At 38.3% G+C, this 17887-nt stretch overlaps 1 protein-coding gene across 2 annotated transcripts in view; it reads left to right on the top strand.

The window, feature by feature from the left end:
- Positions 1-17887, top strand: part of LOC111574999 (zeta-sarcoglycan) — a 356768-nt gene that overhangs the window by 323302 nt on the left and 15579 nt on the right. For both annotated transcript variants that reach the window (XM_055010305.1, XM_055010306.1), the window contains one exon: positions 8960-9083. In XM_055010305.1, the coding sequence (XP_054866280.1) occupies positions 8960-9083 (124 nt within the window). The remainder of the gene's footprint in view (positions 1-8959; positions 9084-17887) is intronic.

The raw sequence follows: 17887 nt of genomic DNA, 5'->3' as shown, positions 1-17887 counted from the left end.
ACAAATGAATGCATGTTTTGTATTTGTCTTTTTTATACTTAAAAACTATGTGCTCTCAAGATAACTTAAATATTCCCCCTGTGCACTCGCAGAGAAAATGTGATTTTTGGCTTAAAGCAAGTTATTTCAATGGTCAGAATTTCTCTAAAACACTTCACTCATAATTGAGGCAAGGCCAGTTTATAAAATCACTACCTTCAAGCCCAAAATTAAATAGTTTGTTTTTGGTACAACAAACCAAAAGTGAGAATTTTTTTTATTTATATATATATATATATATATATATATATATATATATATATATATATATATATATATATATATATATATATATATATATAAGTATATACTACTTATATACTCATATATACCACTTAGTGGGACACAGAATGGAGCCCTTGTTAATGGTCCTGTGATTATTTATTGTTTCAACTTACCTCCTGATGTGATGTTTAATATACCTAAACCTTTCATTTGCCACTATTTTACTGTCTTAAGGCTAAAACTTAATCCTACTCTACTATTTGTTTTTTCTCTGCATAAATAGTGGAGGTCTCAGTGTAAGGAGTAATGAGAGGCACTTTTGCAAAAACAGAAGTGAGACAATGGACTCTCTGGACCACTTATTGTCACTAATTGACAGTTATTTGTCGGCTGTGCAAAAAAATTAATTGAGCTCTGCAATCTGACCTTAAATGCTTTTTCAGCCATTTCTTCTCCAATAAGAGTCCATTTTTAAACGCTATATTGCAAAACAGACACTTTAGAAAGACTGTATTGAAAATACAGGCCTCAGTGTAGAAACTCAGTGAAACAGAAGTTGATACACTTGTGATCACTGAAACACCACTGAGTACAGCAGTGATTTCCAATTAGCCGAACTGCATGAACAGGGTTTTAAAATAACCTGTGAATACCAGAACCCTTTAGGACCTACTGGCGCTGTCTGACTGTCTAATTACTGCATTATGGCTCCATATGAATAAGGATTTTAAGAAGAATTTAAAAATCCTATTGTGTGACTTCATAAAGATGGAAAAGGATATGGGAAGATTGGTGAAGAACTATTAATCAGAGACATGAAGGCTGTCATCCTAAATTGATGCCACAGACACGGTGCTACTTTTACAGTCAATCTCTGAAAAACTGACAGGAATGTGCTTCAGGCTTGGTACAGTGATTATTAATGAAAACTGCAGTTCCTGTTACAGCTCAGACAGTACATAACACAACCACAAACCTCTATAAATGACATTTGAGAAAACAACACTTGCTTGCTCTTCAGCACTAAACAAGATAAAACCTTCTCTTTTTTTCTTTTTTTTTTTCACAAAATGCATGAAAAGAAATTACATGAATATAGAGAGCACAGATTTTGGTCAGATTAGAAAAGATGCATTTGTTCAGGTGGGGTCCAGTACTTTGGCATGAATCTGGTTGGGACGACCACAGCGAATGCATAGTCCCTGCAGTGGAGCATGGAGGGTGGGGGTGTGATTATATGGTGCTGCATTAGTGTACAAGGTGTTGGAGAGATGGCATTTATAGATGGCACAATAAATGGCTGTGGATATGAAAAAGAAAATACTGGCTGACAAGGCTCCCAGTTTACAAAAGCTTGGCAGAAGAGAAACGTTCCAGTATGATAACGATCCAAAACACACTGCCAAAATCCATGACCATGAAGTCACCTGACTTGAAAAATATGTGGGATAATTTAACGAGGAGGGGAAGTGTGACGAAACTCTTCCAGCAAAGAGCATCTGAAAGAAAATGTCTGAAGAATGGCAAAATATCTCTCCAGATATTTGGTGTCCTTCATGCCAAGGAAGTTTGAGACTGTCGTTAAAAACAAAAAATGTAGTTGAATATTTGAAACACATTAATGAAAGGTTTACTTGTGATGCATTAAGTTCCTGCTATGGGGCTTGTATTTTCCATGTAGTCAATCTAAACTGTTAGTTTTTTAAAATTTTACACGTTCAGTTTTATACCAGTTGTCAGTTTATAGTTTGCCAGTGGTAATGTTTTACACGAGCCGCCAATGATTGGTTTGCCAGAGGTGAAGAGAGGAGCAGCAGAAATAGAGGAGGCTACAGCTGTGGCTGCAATTCAGGTAATGAAAACAGCAACCAAGAGCAAACACTTAGAAAGCATCAGCAGTGTTTGTTGAATTACTCTCACTGTCAGAAGGGGGAGGCACTACCGATTAGAACTTATTGGAAATTAGAAATATGTTCACTGCATAGCGAACAAAGTTGTTGTTATGCATCACACTAAGTTTCAAATTGTTAACAAATGGGATTGTTGCTTGTATAAAACTCCTCATTTATATTTCTGTCAGACATCTGAGACGTTATATTTCTTCAAAAGCACTGCAAATATTCTCCTTTGTAATTTGTCTTCTTTTTTAATATCTAAGGCCCCCATCCACCCTCACTTTCTATTTTTTCCCCCCAAAATGCATTAAGATAAAAACCATTTCATGTTGATGTATTTCTGTCCTGCTTATCTTGTCAGGGTGGACAAATATGGACTCTGTATAAAACGGCCTTGTCACTGAAGGTCAAAGCAGATCGGGGCGAGAGAGAGAGAAAGGGAGGAATAATCCAAGAATTGGGAGCAGAGAGGGAGGAGAGACAGTTTTCTCTAATAATAATGAATTGCAAAGATAAGAGCTTAGCTGCAGACGCCTCCTGCTATCTGCACCATGAAAAAAGACAGTCACGCAGGGGCCTGACCAGAAACTTTATGTGCCTGTATGTGTATTATGCATGTGTTTGTATAGGCATGTCACTGAATGACTCAGACTGTGTGCTTCAAACTGAGGATGTGTGCCTGCAGAATAAAAATGCAAAAATATCTCGATTAACCCTCTCCACACTACAGGTCTCTGTACCAGCACCATGCTGTATCTGTTATTGAAATTCAACCTGCCATCATTTTTAGAGGGTTGCAGAGCATGGCAAGTCCACCTTGTTCCACTGTTGTCGGGCTTCATTTCTGTTGTGTCAAATTTGGAAGTTGCAGTTTAGAATTTATAAAGTTATGAATTCATAAATGTCAGGGTTTATCTACTCATTGTTAAAAAGAGGCTATTTACTCTTCAATTTGCAGTTTTTGTTAAGTACAGTTAAGAGCTTCTTCAAATCTGGTGTCATAACAGAGCCAATAAGACCTCAAAAGATCTATTATTCATAGAGATGAAGGTTGTTGATTTTGGCCTTACACTTCTAAAGCCGTTACCAACTAAATTTGGGGGTGTTCCTTGAGGTGGACATTTACAAAAATGGCCTTGGCTTCATGGGTTTAACAAGCAATTATCAGTTGTTGAATCCTCAGACAGTCTTCCCTCAAGCAACTTGTTTCTGATAGCAAATTATTTTTAAGTTTCCTAAAAAGTCAAATTAAAGTAGTAAGTCAAAGTAGTAAGAGCATATTAGTAAAACTAAATAAATGTTTTCACAAAGCAAAAGAGAAGGTACATAACACTAGACAAGCTGTCTCCATTTTTATGTATTGCAATGTTCACATTTTTCGGTCATGCTAACAGCTCTCTGAATCAATATGAGTTAACATGCTGCATGTCTTGCAGGTATGTTTTTCACTAAATTCATCATTTAGCATTTTAACATGCTGCCATTTGTTAATTATACAATATATATAAAGCTAATGGGAGAGTCAGTGGTGTTAAATGATTTTTCTTTTAGGTATAACAGTTGACGCTGCTACAGGAAAATATTAGTGGAACACCAATGTTAGTACATATCATCCTAAAAGAGACGTGAATGTCTGTACCATATTTATGGCAGTCCAACCAAAAGGTATGAAGATGTGTTACTCAGCTTTGAAACTGTCAATCTCATGATGAAGCTTGAGGAGATGACCAGAGTCTTTGCAGTTCATCCACAGGGGACAATGAATGTCTGCACAAAACCTCATGGAAATGTATCCCATAGGTGAGATGTTTCAGTCTGCACCAAAACAGTGATCAGATCCAACACTGTCTATCTAGTAGTGTGGCTAAACTTTTTATAAAGGTCAATCGTATCACCAATGACAGATATCATTTATTTTAAAACTGCTATAAGGGTAATATGGATTTCTATTACAAGCTTTTCGTCATTACTGATTCCTGACTTATGAGAGTGAAAAAGAGCTGAGGCATACTCCCGAAAAAAACCTCTTCAAGGGCCATCCATTCTTTTTAAAAGGCTTAAGGCATTATTTTCCTCAAATTCAACACTTAAGAAGTATTTCCGAGGTCGATATGAGAATGCTGATAACTCAAATACACAAACACAAGACACATTCATAATTAAGGACATCATCGTTCAAGGAATAACTGGCCTCCAGACTATCCTCTATTACATAAATTATCCAAGGTTAATCAAGTTGAAACTTGTATGAAATCTCAAACCCAATTTTTCAGCTTGTAATCGATGTTCACGCCAATTTTATTATGAAACCCATCCATCCTGGTCATACCTAAAATAATGCATCACAGAGTGGCTTTTTTTAAGGTTTTTTCATTGCCAGGTACTGACAGTGACAGACGTGATTCTTGTTCAAGAACTGAACATATTATAAAACATTTTACAGCATTTTCCACTCAGACACTCCTCCTCTGCTACTTTTTTTTCTCATGCTGCTTGGATTACATTTTTCCTTTAGTGTCAAAAGCCAAACAAGCCTAAAAAATAGTTTGTGGTGGTCAAATTGTGTAACTGAATAGCTGACGTGCAGACATTTTGTACAGATATGCTATGTCTCTATATGGGCAGTTTAAAATAAGGAAAGCCCAGAAGAAAGAAAAAGAAAAGGTGGCATGTTTTGCAGAAAATAGACAAGCCAGTTAAAACGGAGGTGAAAGCTAACAGAGTGCGATGCTGAGAAGGAGAGAGAGGGAAGAGAGACATAGGGGGATAGATAGTCTGTATGTATGTGTGTGATTGTCCATCAGAGCAGGTTTCAGCGTGCAGCTGAAACCTGCTCTGTAATTGCCTCAGCTGTCAGAAGAGCCAAAGATCCACATATCAATGCCGTTGACGAAGCCAGCAAGTTTTCTTTTCGCTCTCGGTTTCTCTCTATGTGTCTATCTGTCTCTCGCCCTCCATTGCACATGCAAGTCCACCTTGTATATCACCTTCTATCTGTCTGTCGATCATCCAGTTTTGTTCCTGTCTCTCTCTTTGATTCTCCTTTTCTTAACCTCTGACTGCAGCCGCATACACTCTGTTTTTTACTGATCAATAAGTCAGGCCCACTGTGAAGTGTCTGCTTCCAACACTTATTATATCACTTGGATGCTCAACACTGCACAGCAGCAAACCTTCCATCAGCTTTAATCCACCTCACGACTCCTCCAGCACCTCCAATACCTTTACCTTCAACCCAGAATAAATACCTCAGTTACCTCTGCGAAGGAGCTGCGACAGACTGCTGACAGAAGAATTGGTTTCATTTTTAAAGTTTTTAATAAACTGTCACATTAAAGAAGTTGAGAATCAAATCTAGAGAGGTTTTACATGTCAGTAAAGGCCAGATAAAGTAAAACCAAGAAGGAAGCATTGTCAAGCAATGACATTTTCTGCCATTTCACCACACAGCACACTGTAAGTCATTTAGTCTGAATGACACTCATGATCTCCCACTTTCTGGAAAATAAGAGTAGCAAATTGAAGTGGAATTATTGAATTCTAATGCAAACCAGCCTGCTTGAAGTATTTTCTTAAGTCAAGTGTCATTATCTTGATGCGAGTGATCTGCTTTACTTCAGTCTGTCCTCACTTAGTAAAGAAAATGTCTAAAATCCAATGAATCTGCATTTGAAATGAGTGGAATTCATTTAATTAGTTGATGGTTTATTTCCTCCATAAAGATGCATTTTAGGAAGCCACATTTAACTGAATCACCTCTCAAGGTGAACCATTTTTGGTGTAGAGTAAAACAACCACCTCATAAAGCAGAAACACTCTCAAAATGAACCTAATAACAGGAAAGGGGCAATGTTGAAGCAGGAATATCTTCTAAATGTTCATTACTCGGGTGCAACCAAACATGGGAACCCAGTGCCAAGGGAGCTTTTTTCTGTCTGCTAATAGTTTACTTATTCAGATTGAAATCCTTAAATGTGGAATTATTCCCTTAGCAAAGTATTGTGAGGAGTTTATACACCTTTCTCCATCTGGGAGACTCTAGTTTAGTGAAGGACATTAGCAGAGGTCGCTTGATATAACCACCAAGGCATTGATCCTTCTTTATGTCTCGGTTTTCCTGCTACAAACAGGATGCATGTCAGTTTTTCTAGCCTTTAGCTCAGCACGGATTGGGAAAACTAGCCTTCTGGAGTGCCCTTTGGCAATGCATGTCTGGAAAACTGCCCTGATAGCAAAACATTTTTCCAGTTTGATCTCTGTTGTGAGCGTGCTGTTTAATTAGTCATACTACCACTTCATAAATTGCAGTTCTGTCTGCTTTGCTGAAGGCGTTCTTTATTTAATTTCACTTGCCAACATGCCCTTGAGTGGAGCACTGTGCTTATCTAACACCACCAAACTGTTTAATCATCTCATATTGTTCTCAACTTTGAGTCACAGACTTTGCTACTGGCCCTTAGGAGAGTGATGCCAATCATGGCCAGAGCATTTGTGAGCAGTACAGTAGAACGGTTCTGCAATGTTTATATTCATTCATACAAGTTTTCTCAAAGACAAAAAGGAATGAGTGACAACACAGTAAAATACAGTAAAATGAAAAAAAGCCTTCAAATGAATGTTTTACTCTGAGGTAAGTACAGTATGTACCTCTTTGATATGATATTAGGTGTAGTAAACATCATTGAAAGTATAATTCTGTTTTTTTCTAGATTCTTAGACCCTTGAAATCTATGTGATACTTCTGTGTGATATGTAAAAGTTGAGTGGATCTGCTATTCCTCCCCAGCTTCTTGAATTCAGTTTCAACGACACTTACCAAATTGTGAGAAAGACAGTACTCACCAGCTTGCCAGTGCCTTAGAACTCTAAATGGGACAAATAATACAGTATGGACCCATGCTGCTGGCAGTACCACACCATTAATACCCTTAGTTTGCAAGCCTGTCCGTGTTGAAAGGAACAATAATACAAACACTCCGCTCCAAAAGTATTGGAACACTGAAGCCAATTCCTTTATTTTTTGCTGTAGAATGAAAACATTTAGGTTTGACATCAAGCAATGAATATGAGACAAGACATCAACATTTCAGCTTTTATTTCCATATATTTACATCTGGATCTGATACACAACTTAAGCAAAAGTAATGGAACATGTGACTGACAGGTGTGTTTTGTTGCCCTGATTACATTGATTATTCCCACAATAAATTGTGCTCATTGTTTCAGATTTGGCTTTTGCCTGTGCAGACTGCATCTATAGTTAGAAGTGTAACCAACACAAAACCCAGGGAGCTGTCTATGAGTGAATAACAAGAAATTGTGAAGCTGAGAGAAGATGGGAAATCCAGCAGAGGCATTGCACAGACATTGGCCATAGCTAGTACAACCATTTGGAATGTCCTGAAGAAGAAGAAAAAACACTGGTGTATTAAGTAACGGATGTCAAATAGATAGACCAAGAAAAACAGCAGCAGTTAACAACATTGTGAGAGCTGTAAAGAAAGACCCTAAAACAACTTTTAGTGACATCAGCAACAACCTCCAGAGGGCAGGAGTGAAGGGATCACAATCTGCGGTTCACAGAAGACTTCATGAACAAAAGTACTGAGGCTATACCAGAAGATGAAAACCACTTTTTAGCAAGAAGAATAGGAAGGCCAGGCTGGAATATGCCAAAAAGTACAGAGATGAGCTTCAAAAATTCTGGGACAAGGTTTTATGGACTGATGAGACAAAGATGAACCATTACCAAAGTGATGGAAAGGCCAAAGTTTGGAGAAAGATGATCCCAAACATACAAGCTCATGTGTGAAACACAGTGGGGAGGTAATGTCATGGCTTGGGCTTGCATGGCTTCTTCTGGGATGGGCTCATTAATCTTCACTGATGATGTAAGGCATGATGACAGCAGCAAAGTGAACTCAGAATCCACAGAAACATTTTCTGCCAATTTAAAGAAAAATGCAACCAAACTGATTGGGAGATCCTTCGTTGTGCAGCAAGATAATGACCCAAAACACACTGCCAGAACAACAAAGGAGTTCATCAGGGACAAGAAGTGGAAGGTTTTAGATTGGCCAAGGCAATCTCCAGACTTCAACCCTATAGAGCTGCATTTTACCTGCTAAAGAGGAGACTGAAGGCAGTAACCCGCCAAAACAAACAACTGAAAGAGGCTCCAATGAAAGCCTGGAAAAACATCACAAAAAAAAGAATGCAAAAGTCTGGTGATCTCAATGGGTCACAGGATCGATGCAGTTATTGCAAGCAAAGGATTTGCAGCTAAATATTAAGTCTTATTCACTTTAATCTGTTTTAAGTCTATCTCATCCAATTATTTTGCTAACCTAAAAATTTGTTGCTCCATTACAAATATTGCTGTCTTCTAAGTTGTGTAACAGATCCAGATGTAAATACCTGGAAATAAAGGCTGAAATGTTGATCTCTTGTCTCAAGTTCAAAACGCACAAGGTAATATGGAAGAAAATAACACTTAACAATTCATTCTTCAACTTCAACTTGTGATTTCAACAACCATTATGTATTTCAGTGATTTATTTTATGTAATTCAAGTGTATTGGAAGATATTTCTTTACCGGTGCACCTGCTGTTGCGTTTGACTGAGCTGCTTGAAGATTGAGAACCTTGATTACACTCAACGTATTATTGATCCAGCAGTAATATACTATCGGTCTGACTTAAACCAACCTGTCCTTATTCTGATTGCATGTCTGCACAGGTGTGTTTTTCCCCTGTTTCCACTGTTACCAGCATGACCAGAGTGTGTTTATGGTTCTCAGGCTGGAATCCCCGACTCGGACCCTGACGCTGGAGGCCCCCAGAGGGGTGGAGATCAATGCTGGAGTGGGTGACTTCACAGCATCCTGTAGGAAAGACCTCTTGTTGCAGTCGTCAGAAGGAGAGGTGAGTGTGTATACTTATACTTTTATTGCTATTTTTGGGTGCGTTTTTATATGTGAGATCATCTGTATGAATTCATTAATTGTTATGTTTTAGTGTGTTGGATATTTGTGAAAAGGAGTGAGAAGCTGACAACAATAGCGATGCTCATGTGTAAATACAAAGGACAAAACAAACTAGCAACACTAGTTGGATGTTTCTGTTGGTGTGTGTGTGGTCTTTAGACTCTGTGGCTCTTCTATAATGTTGGGCCCACTTCATTAAAGTACCTTATTAGGCTAATGAGCGTCATCAATCCAGGCGACCTTGTCCTCCTTTTCTCCCCTCCTCTTCTCATCACTCCTTTCTTCCCCTCTTCTATTTGGGAGAAGTGACTTCATTAAAGCTGGTTTGATGAGGTTCCCTGTCAGTTATTGCTGTGTGTGTTTGTATGTGTGTCATTGTTAGCCTGCTATCTCACTGTCAAACTCTTTGCATAGCAGCCTGCCACACTGCGTGAGCACCGAAGCAGACTTAGCTATTATCCATATGTGTGTCTGTGTGTGTGTGTGTGTGTGTGTATATGTGTGTGTCAGCCTGCCATATTGCATGTCCGCTGGAGCATAGTGTGTCATTAACTTAGTAATTAACAGAAGAATGACCCCCCCTTTCGTTGCACTCACTGTCATTGTCAGTCACACTCACAAACTCCTCTCTATCACAAATGCACACACTTTCACGTTCTTATACAAGGTGCAATATACACCAGCATTCCCACAACACACACACACACCCACATTACAGACACTAACATTAAAAGCTGGATGCTCAACTCTGTTTCTCATTTCCTCTCTTCTGCCACCTCTCTTTTTCTATTTGTTGTTCTTCTTCTTGCTCTTCTTTTCTAACCAACTTATTCTTCCTTCTCATTTCCGTACTTGTACAAAGTACACAACTTCATCCACATAACCAGATAATGGAAAGTCTGACTTAAATGAAGCACAAAGAGGTCACCAAAATTTTGGGACAGCTCTAGCATATGTGATAAAATAATAAGGGAGATATTTGAGAATACAATAGAGGATGAATTTTCCAAATAAATATTAAATACGTGCAATATGCTGAACTGGAGCTGTGGATGATGTATACAGGGTTTAGAGAAGTGGTGCATTTTTTGGCAGTCATGCTATAAAAAAAAGACATAATAAAAGCAAATTAATGAAAATCTGTTTTGCCAACAGTTTCATGTGTTTGTCTGGACAGTTATTACTAGAGTGATAAATGTCTTCCTATGTAGGTCTGTCTCACTGTGCAGAATTCCATAATGTTTAATGAAGTGTGAAAAACACAAAGTAGTCAACTTTTTAACTGCACAATGACATGAGTGTCTCTGCTACACTGCCTATACTATTTTTAGCGATTATAGCATTATATTGCACATAATTACATGTCCAGCTAACTGGAAAACTTGTCCCTGCAGAGAAAATACTTAAAGGACCGTTGCAGTTTATTTTAACCTGGCATAGTTCCCATTATTGTAGTGACTATATGGATCATTGCATTGTCTTTCAATATAGAGATTCAGAGAAATGAGGAGTTGCACAAAATAACATGCGAATCGCATATGTTTGGGTAACTCGCTCCCTGATTTCTGGGCTTGAGTTTGACTGAAAGTAAATGCAGAAATTAGCTACCTAGAACAGCCAGTTTACTCCATCTCCAGCCAGAAATACTCGCCACCTATCATAGATGCTCAAAGAGGCGCAAAAGGAATAAAATTACTAGATTTGAGAAAGCACACATATTATAATTTGAGAGTTTGTCATTTTTGCATGTTGTGTGTCAGTCCTGGGGTACATTGATGGCCTCCATCTAACCCTGAAAACCTGCACCTGATAAACAGTTTACAGTCTGGACAGATGGATGGATGGTTTTGAAGTGAAAGCACAAATTACGTATTTGAAGAATCCCCCCCTTGACACCCGCAGGCTGTGTGACAAGCAAGATTACAAAGAGTTCTGTGTGGGGTTACATAGAGTCCAGAAATACCAAAATCTCAAGGATAGTCTCGGTTCCAGTGAGTGAGTACTGAATCAATGAATCATTTTTGAGGACAGATAGTTGCCTGAGTCTGCAGCTTCGATGGCATTTGTTTTTATCTTGTTCTTTTGGTCTAAGTCATGCACTTCGCTGACGGAGGACAGACATCCAATCACCAGCTCAGCAGTGCACAGGACATGTTCAAGTTTGTCCTTGAACCGAGCGCAAGTGGTGCCAATATGAGAGTAACTGACTGAGACTTTTGCATTGGTGTACACGTGTTTTTGACGCTATCCGCAAGTCTTCTTCTCACATTGTGGCATTTTTGTCTATCATATTTTTATGGTTTATGACTTTACAGTTGAATTGAAAATATTTATTGAAAACATTAAAGGGAAAAAAAACTTTAAGAAAGCCCTCTGCTTCGTATTTAAACTTCCCAGGCCTGTAACACTTTACTCCTCACTGTGTCTCTCATTTTCTCTCTCTTATTACCTTTCTACTCCTCTTTCATGCTCTCCTCTTGTCTCATTCCTCACCTTCCCTGTGACCTACTCCTCCTTTCTCTTCTTCTCTTGTTTTTTGTGTAACTTTCTTTTTCTACGTCTTCTCCTCCTTCCTCATTCCTCCTCCCTCCTCTCCTTCTCAGCCTCTCAGTCCTTCATCTCTCAATAACCCAGCCTATCTAATTAACTTTCCACTGCCAGGGTTATACATCACTGTAGCTGTCACTTCACAAGGAAGGGGGAGGGGAATTATAATTTTACCTCTTTTCTGTCATCTCTTTCTTTCTCTCTCCCTCTCCCTCTCTCCCTCTGTTTCATGTGTTCTTTTGTCTCTTTCTGGTCTTTGTTCATCCATTATCTCCCTCTGTTTCTGTCTTTCCCCTCTCTCCCTCTGTCATCCCTGCATAAATAGATGTCTCCCTATTGATGGCGAACATTAGCATGAAGCAGAGTGTAACAAGGGTTGTGGTGTGGGCCTTTAGCAAAGCTTGATGCCATGAAAGGCTTGAGAAAATGAAAGATTTGTGGTGCACTGTTTCTCAACCTTTTCACCCTTTTACTGCAACATTTGCCAGCCAAATGTACAGAAAGAAAACCCTGTTTTCAGTAAGGTACAGCTTTCTAAATGCCAAGGAAACCCTTATCAGCATGTGTAAATGTATTCAGAAAGGCTCGGGTTATCCAAATATTGAAAGGAGCAAGGTCACACTTGAAAAGAATATAACCATTAGAATATGATCTCTTTATAGGGGCAGGGTTGAGAAGATGTGATTGCACCCCAGACTAATTACCTTCATGTAAAAATAGGCACAATCCTATCTTTATGGTTCATTCTCGCTTTCTGTTTTCCTTGAGGGACTCCGGCACACCAAATTACATCATCTGATATCCAAACAGATTCCTTAACAGAACATTTTGAAGCTGCACTTTTCTCCTACTCATGCAGATACAATAACTCAGGGATGCGTTAGTGTACGTCTTTGTATTCACTCAGACTGAATCACCACAATAACCAAGCATGGTTCAGTTATGAGAAAGCTTTGCTCTGAAGAAAAGAAATAAACCTCTCCTCTACCTGATAGCAAAATGCTATGAAGTTTTGTTAGAATGAAAAGTAGTAAAATGTCATACATTTCTCAAAAGGTATTTGCAGATGATTGGGAAAGATTGTCCCCTTTGTCGGGACAATCTTCCAACCTATTGATAAGCATAATAAGAAGAAATCCATTTTTCTTGGCAACATTTAATGTCATTATTTAGCAACTAATCATTAACAGTGTCACCTATATATAGCATGCAGCTTTTCCTTTACTGAGACTTTGATTATTAATATTATTATTAAAAACCATTACATTTGAGCATAAAACCATTTCACACTGCCTTAACACTTTGCTTGGATTCCCAGGTTAACAGCTATGATATAGTACAACGCTGACAACCCAGAAAAAGCACTGTCATAGGTCGCCGGAAGTTTGACAGTAGATAAAAGTAGGTGCTATCTGGTGTTGCTGTGATACATTTGCGTTTCAAATTACTTTGCTTCTCACCTTTCTCATAATCATATCTGACCAAACAACGTGAACATTTTTCTCAGGAGGGAAACACACTTCCTGCTTCACCTCACTCTGCAGAAACACACACTAAAGTACAGCATGCATTGTGGAATGTTTGGCTTGTTGAGAGCGTAACAAAGAAAGCGGTCCACTCAGCCACAGTTTTCATTGAGAAATGAATTAATTCACTCAAAATAGGCATAACACAATGGGTGTAGGTTCTAACCTAAAGAATGCACAAATGGACACAGTTAAGTCAAACAAAACCAGATTAGATGCCTCAATAAGGTGGGACTAAAGCCTATGGGTGGACCTGAAAAGAGGGGAGCAGAGGTGAGCCAACAGATAAACTGCTTCTCAAACTCAAGGACAGATCCTGAATGGTTGTATGCTACTTCACTGAATCCTGCCAAAGGACCGCTTGTGCCTAATGTCTAGAATCCTTCAAACTCTGCCAAAAATGTAGTAGTTTGATGAGTTTTCAAGGATCCTTGGCATTTGTAAATCATCCACAATTCTAATGTGGAACTGAAGACAGGACCTTTCATTGACACACACTTGTGCACTCCATAGACTGTTCCATCACATGTTCTGCTAGGAAGGAATCTTGTCTGGACTTGGAATGATTCATCCTACCAAGGACATATCCTTGTATTTGAGGAAAAACAATATTCCCACACAGCCTAGACCACAGTTTGCCTTTTGCAAACTTTTACCTCATAACCACTCTCTTTTGTTCACTTACTCATAGATACATAGCTGAGTTCTAAAATTCAAAAAAATAAACAAATAAGAAAAAAAATCGAAGATACACTGTTTGTGCATTATGAATCTACATGTATTTTCACCTTTTGAGTGCACATCATTGTCCTGACAATTGCTGCCTTCTTTCCAAAAAAAATGTATATATATGCAATTGAACGATTTGCAAAGGTAGGAGTTCTGAGGGAACTTGTTTTAAACTTATGAAGACAGGAGGTCAGAGACAATCAGCCAAGTAGAGAGAAAAACTGACATGAAGAGACAAAAAGAGAAGCAGACAAATCAGTCCAACAAATACAGACTGGCATACAGGTTGAAGAATACTCAGCTCAGCCAGATATAGACCATCACGTTGTTTTCCACTATTTTATTTCCCCTCTCCATGCCTGAGGGTTGTGCTGTCTCTTCTCTAAATGTAATGCCATGGCCTAAGCCATTCTATGACAGTAATGCCCAGTGATGCAATGTGTGGATTGTCCTCAAGGTGTGGTTGACAACAAGGTGAAAGAGTCAATTCTACAGCAATTTGTTTATTTATGAACAACATTATAACAATCTGTGACATTTTCATCTGCATTTTATATGGAATTTTGATATCCCCTTGTTCCTTAATGTAACACTGACAAATAGCTTTCACAGCCCACATACCTCCTGCAGCTATTCACTGTTAAAGTCATCCAGCTCAGCATGCTCCTAGTAAATAATGATTTGTCGTCACTGGACTATATAGCCCCTTTCAGATATGCACTCATTTCAATTAATCTGATCACAACTAAATGTGTCGGCATCGTGTCTGAAAGCACACCCGGGTCACTTTTCTACAAAAGTAGCGCTGGCAATCATTCTAGACTGGTCCTGGTAGCATTTCCATATCACTTTCCACACAGCGTAAGTCTGAACTGCCTCATCACATTAATGTATGAGCATACAGTATAATCACTTCACACGACTTGAAGTACTGTTACTCATACAGTTAATGTGTGAGTAACAGTACTTCAAGTTGTGTGAAGTGATTTAGAGAGAGATTTTTCCACATTTCAACATCAATACTGGTGGAAAACATCACAGAGAGGCTTAATACACAGTTTGACAAAATCACAGCATACCTTTCTTACTTAGTTTTTTTTCAATGGCAATTTAATCAATTACAAATCTATTATGCTACAAAATAATGGCAATAAAAATAAAACTCTACTGCAATTGAAACGGACACAACTTAGATTAATGATACCCATCAATAATAAATGTAACTCTTTTTTTTTCTTTTTTTTTACCCTTTTTTAGATGTTAACAGGAGCTGAACTTTGTTGCTTCCAGCTGTTTAGGAGTATTTCCTCTGACTTAATTAAATACTTGACAGCAGACAGCAGTATGATCCACAAAGAGAGAGTTGTATGCATTTTCTGTGTGGAACAATTACAGCGCCAGTAACTACATTACATTCTTAGGATTATAAATTCTGTCTAAGAGAACACAGGGAGCAGATCAGTCCAAGCCACTGGACTGCTTTCTGTTGGACAACTTGTCTTTACATCAGACAGGTGAGCTGTCACACACAGAGTCACAGTTTATCAGCTGCAGTTTAATATTTTGATATTTTGTGGCCTTCCTTAGGTTGAGCCCACAGCTTTCAGTTTTTACCATTTAAGAAATCAGAGATGAACGGAGCTGTTAGTTATTTGGACACTTTGATCAGCTGCTATTAGTTTAGATTTAGTCTGTTATTGCATTATTATGCATTATCCATCATTTGGTGTGTTGTCTAATCTTGAGTAAATGACAAATCTCCTGCCTACAGGGTCTCTCTCTGGCATGTGGGAGCTATGTTTGAATGAGGCTATGAAGAACATAAATGTGAAAGTGACCTTTGTCTGACTGACAGATTGCTGTCGCTTTAACGGACTGATGAAGCCAGCAATGTTCCATGTCCCATGTCTGAAAAAGGGAAATTAACATGTACTAATTTATTGATTAGACCTGCATGATTCACATGCTTGTCATTTTCATATCACAGCATGTCACGTCAGTTAATTTTCTTCTCTAATGAACTGAATAGCATTTGTTTTTTATAGGTTTTACAGTTACAATTTTTTTGAGCGATGTTTGTGTTTTCAAAAAAAAAGTGGAGGAACTTTTCTGAAGTAAAATAGCAGTGTTTTCAAATGGTGAAAGTTTAAAACTATTGAATATTCAGTCACCAGTCTAGAATCTCTGAATCTCCCTCTGAGAAAAAGACACAATGGGATGTTGTTTTGTTTCGATGTGAACTTTGCAAATGCAGCAACTCAGCGTTGAACATTTAGTATCTATCTATGGCGTCTTTTCTTTCTCAGTGTTCACACTGGGCAGCAGCACTAAAGGCCATTCCTACTGTGTGTCATAAAAATATCATCTCTCTCTCTGTCTTTTTTTTAAAATGTTAAAAAAAAAAAAAATCTACATATAAAAAAGAACACCTTATCCAAATAGCATTCCTTTTCATCCCATCTCATACAAGCTTTCCCGGCCACTGACACCATCAAATGAACAGAGAAGAGCGGATGAAGGGAGGATAGAAGGAGGATCGGATGAGTAGGAGGAGGAGGAGGATGGCAGAAAATAGATGTTTCTGTCGATTTTGCAGGAGAAAATAAAGGCGTGCAGGACAGCAAGGCTTAAAGCCAAATCAATGTTGTCAGCAGCTGGCACTTAAGAAGGGGCCATTAAAGTTTAAAAAGTTTGGAAAGCAGCGCTGGAATTAGGGCCAAATGGGTTAGAGGTAGGGGAGCGCTGGCTTCCATTAAAATCAAAGCCAACAAGAGCTGACAGATCCTCTCAGGATTCCTGCAGTCCTGCTGGCTTTTTTTTCTTTTTATTATCTACTCCCTTTCTCTCTCCCTCTCTGTCTCCCTCTATATCTTTCTATTCTACATTCATTCACTCTAAGGGTGATTTCCATTCTTCTAATTTATGCTTCTTTCTCCTATTCTTACTCCTCCATGACCCGGAAATTGCTCTCGCTTTACCTTCACTGATAATGTTTCTATCCCTTAAACAAATTGCAGGTGACACAAGTAGCAAGGTTCCTCGAGAGGCTTTGAGCAAGAAAACACAGGTGTATTCTATGTGGGGTTTTTTTTTTGTTTTTTGTTTTGTTTTACTCGACGGCAACATTACTTCTATCATAATGTGTTGAGTGATTGAAAAGCAGAAAAAATTGAAACATGTCTGCAAATTCACATTCACAATTTAGATTCTATACTCGTAACACTTTTCTTTAATGAATAAAAATCTTGTTACGGCTGTCATGAATAATATAGCTATTGGTACTGCCATTCCTGTTCCTACAGATGTTTTTTAACCTGAAGTGTTAAAAATTGTGCAGTGTTGTTATAGTTTCCTTTTTCTGTCCCATCAGACCAATCAAGTTTGAGTCCGACCCATGGCCATTTACAGCATGTCTTTCCCCCACTCTTCTTCACGTTTCCTGTCTCTCTCTCCACTGTGCACTATAATAAAGACAAAAAGGCCAGAAAAAAATATATAAAATAAATGCAAAAAATGCCTAAAATAATTTTTTATTGTCTCCACCTCTGTATTCTGATGTTTTTTACTTGACATTTCAACAATCTTATTATCTGTGCGTCCCATCATTCATGCTGTACCTTCCTACAGCTTTTCTGAGCAACATTTGTGATTTTCTCATTCTCACCTTCTTTGGCCCATGACTCAATACATTAAAAATACATTTTTTGAAAACAATCAAACCAGAACCTGGAACCAACCTTTAAGCTGAGCTGAAAAATCAGACACATTTTTATCATCACCTGTTGTCACATGTAGATAATCAGAGGACTGAACTTGTTACCTGTTGGATAATAGCCTTAACCTTAAACACAATTGTTTCCCACGATGTGGAAAAATCAGTACTGTGGAGTGACTGGAAAATGGGGAACAGGGGAGCAGGTAGATGTTGGAGTTGGGTAGC

Source organism: Amphiprion ocellaris, chromosome 4 (genome assembly GCF_022539595.1).
Source record: "Amphiprion ocellaris isolate individual 3 ecotype Okinawa chromosome 4, ASM2253959v1, whole genome shotgun sequence".
In the NCBI taxonomy this organism is placed as follows: Eukaryota; Metazoa; Chordata; class Actinopteri; family Pomacentridae; genus Amphiprion; species Amphiprion ocellaris.
The sequence above is the reverse complement of the archived record's forward strand: the minus strand, read 5'-3'. Positions and strand labels throughout refer to the sequence as shown.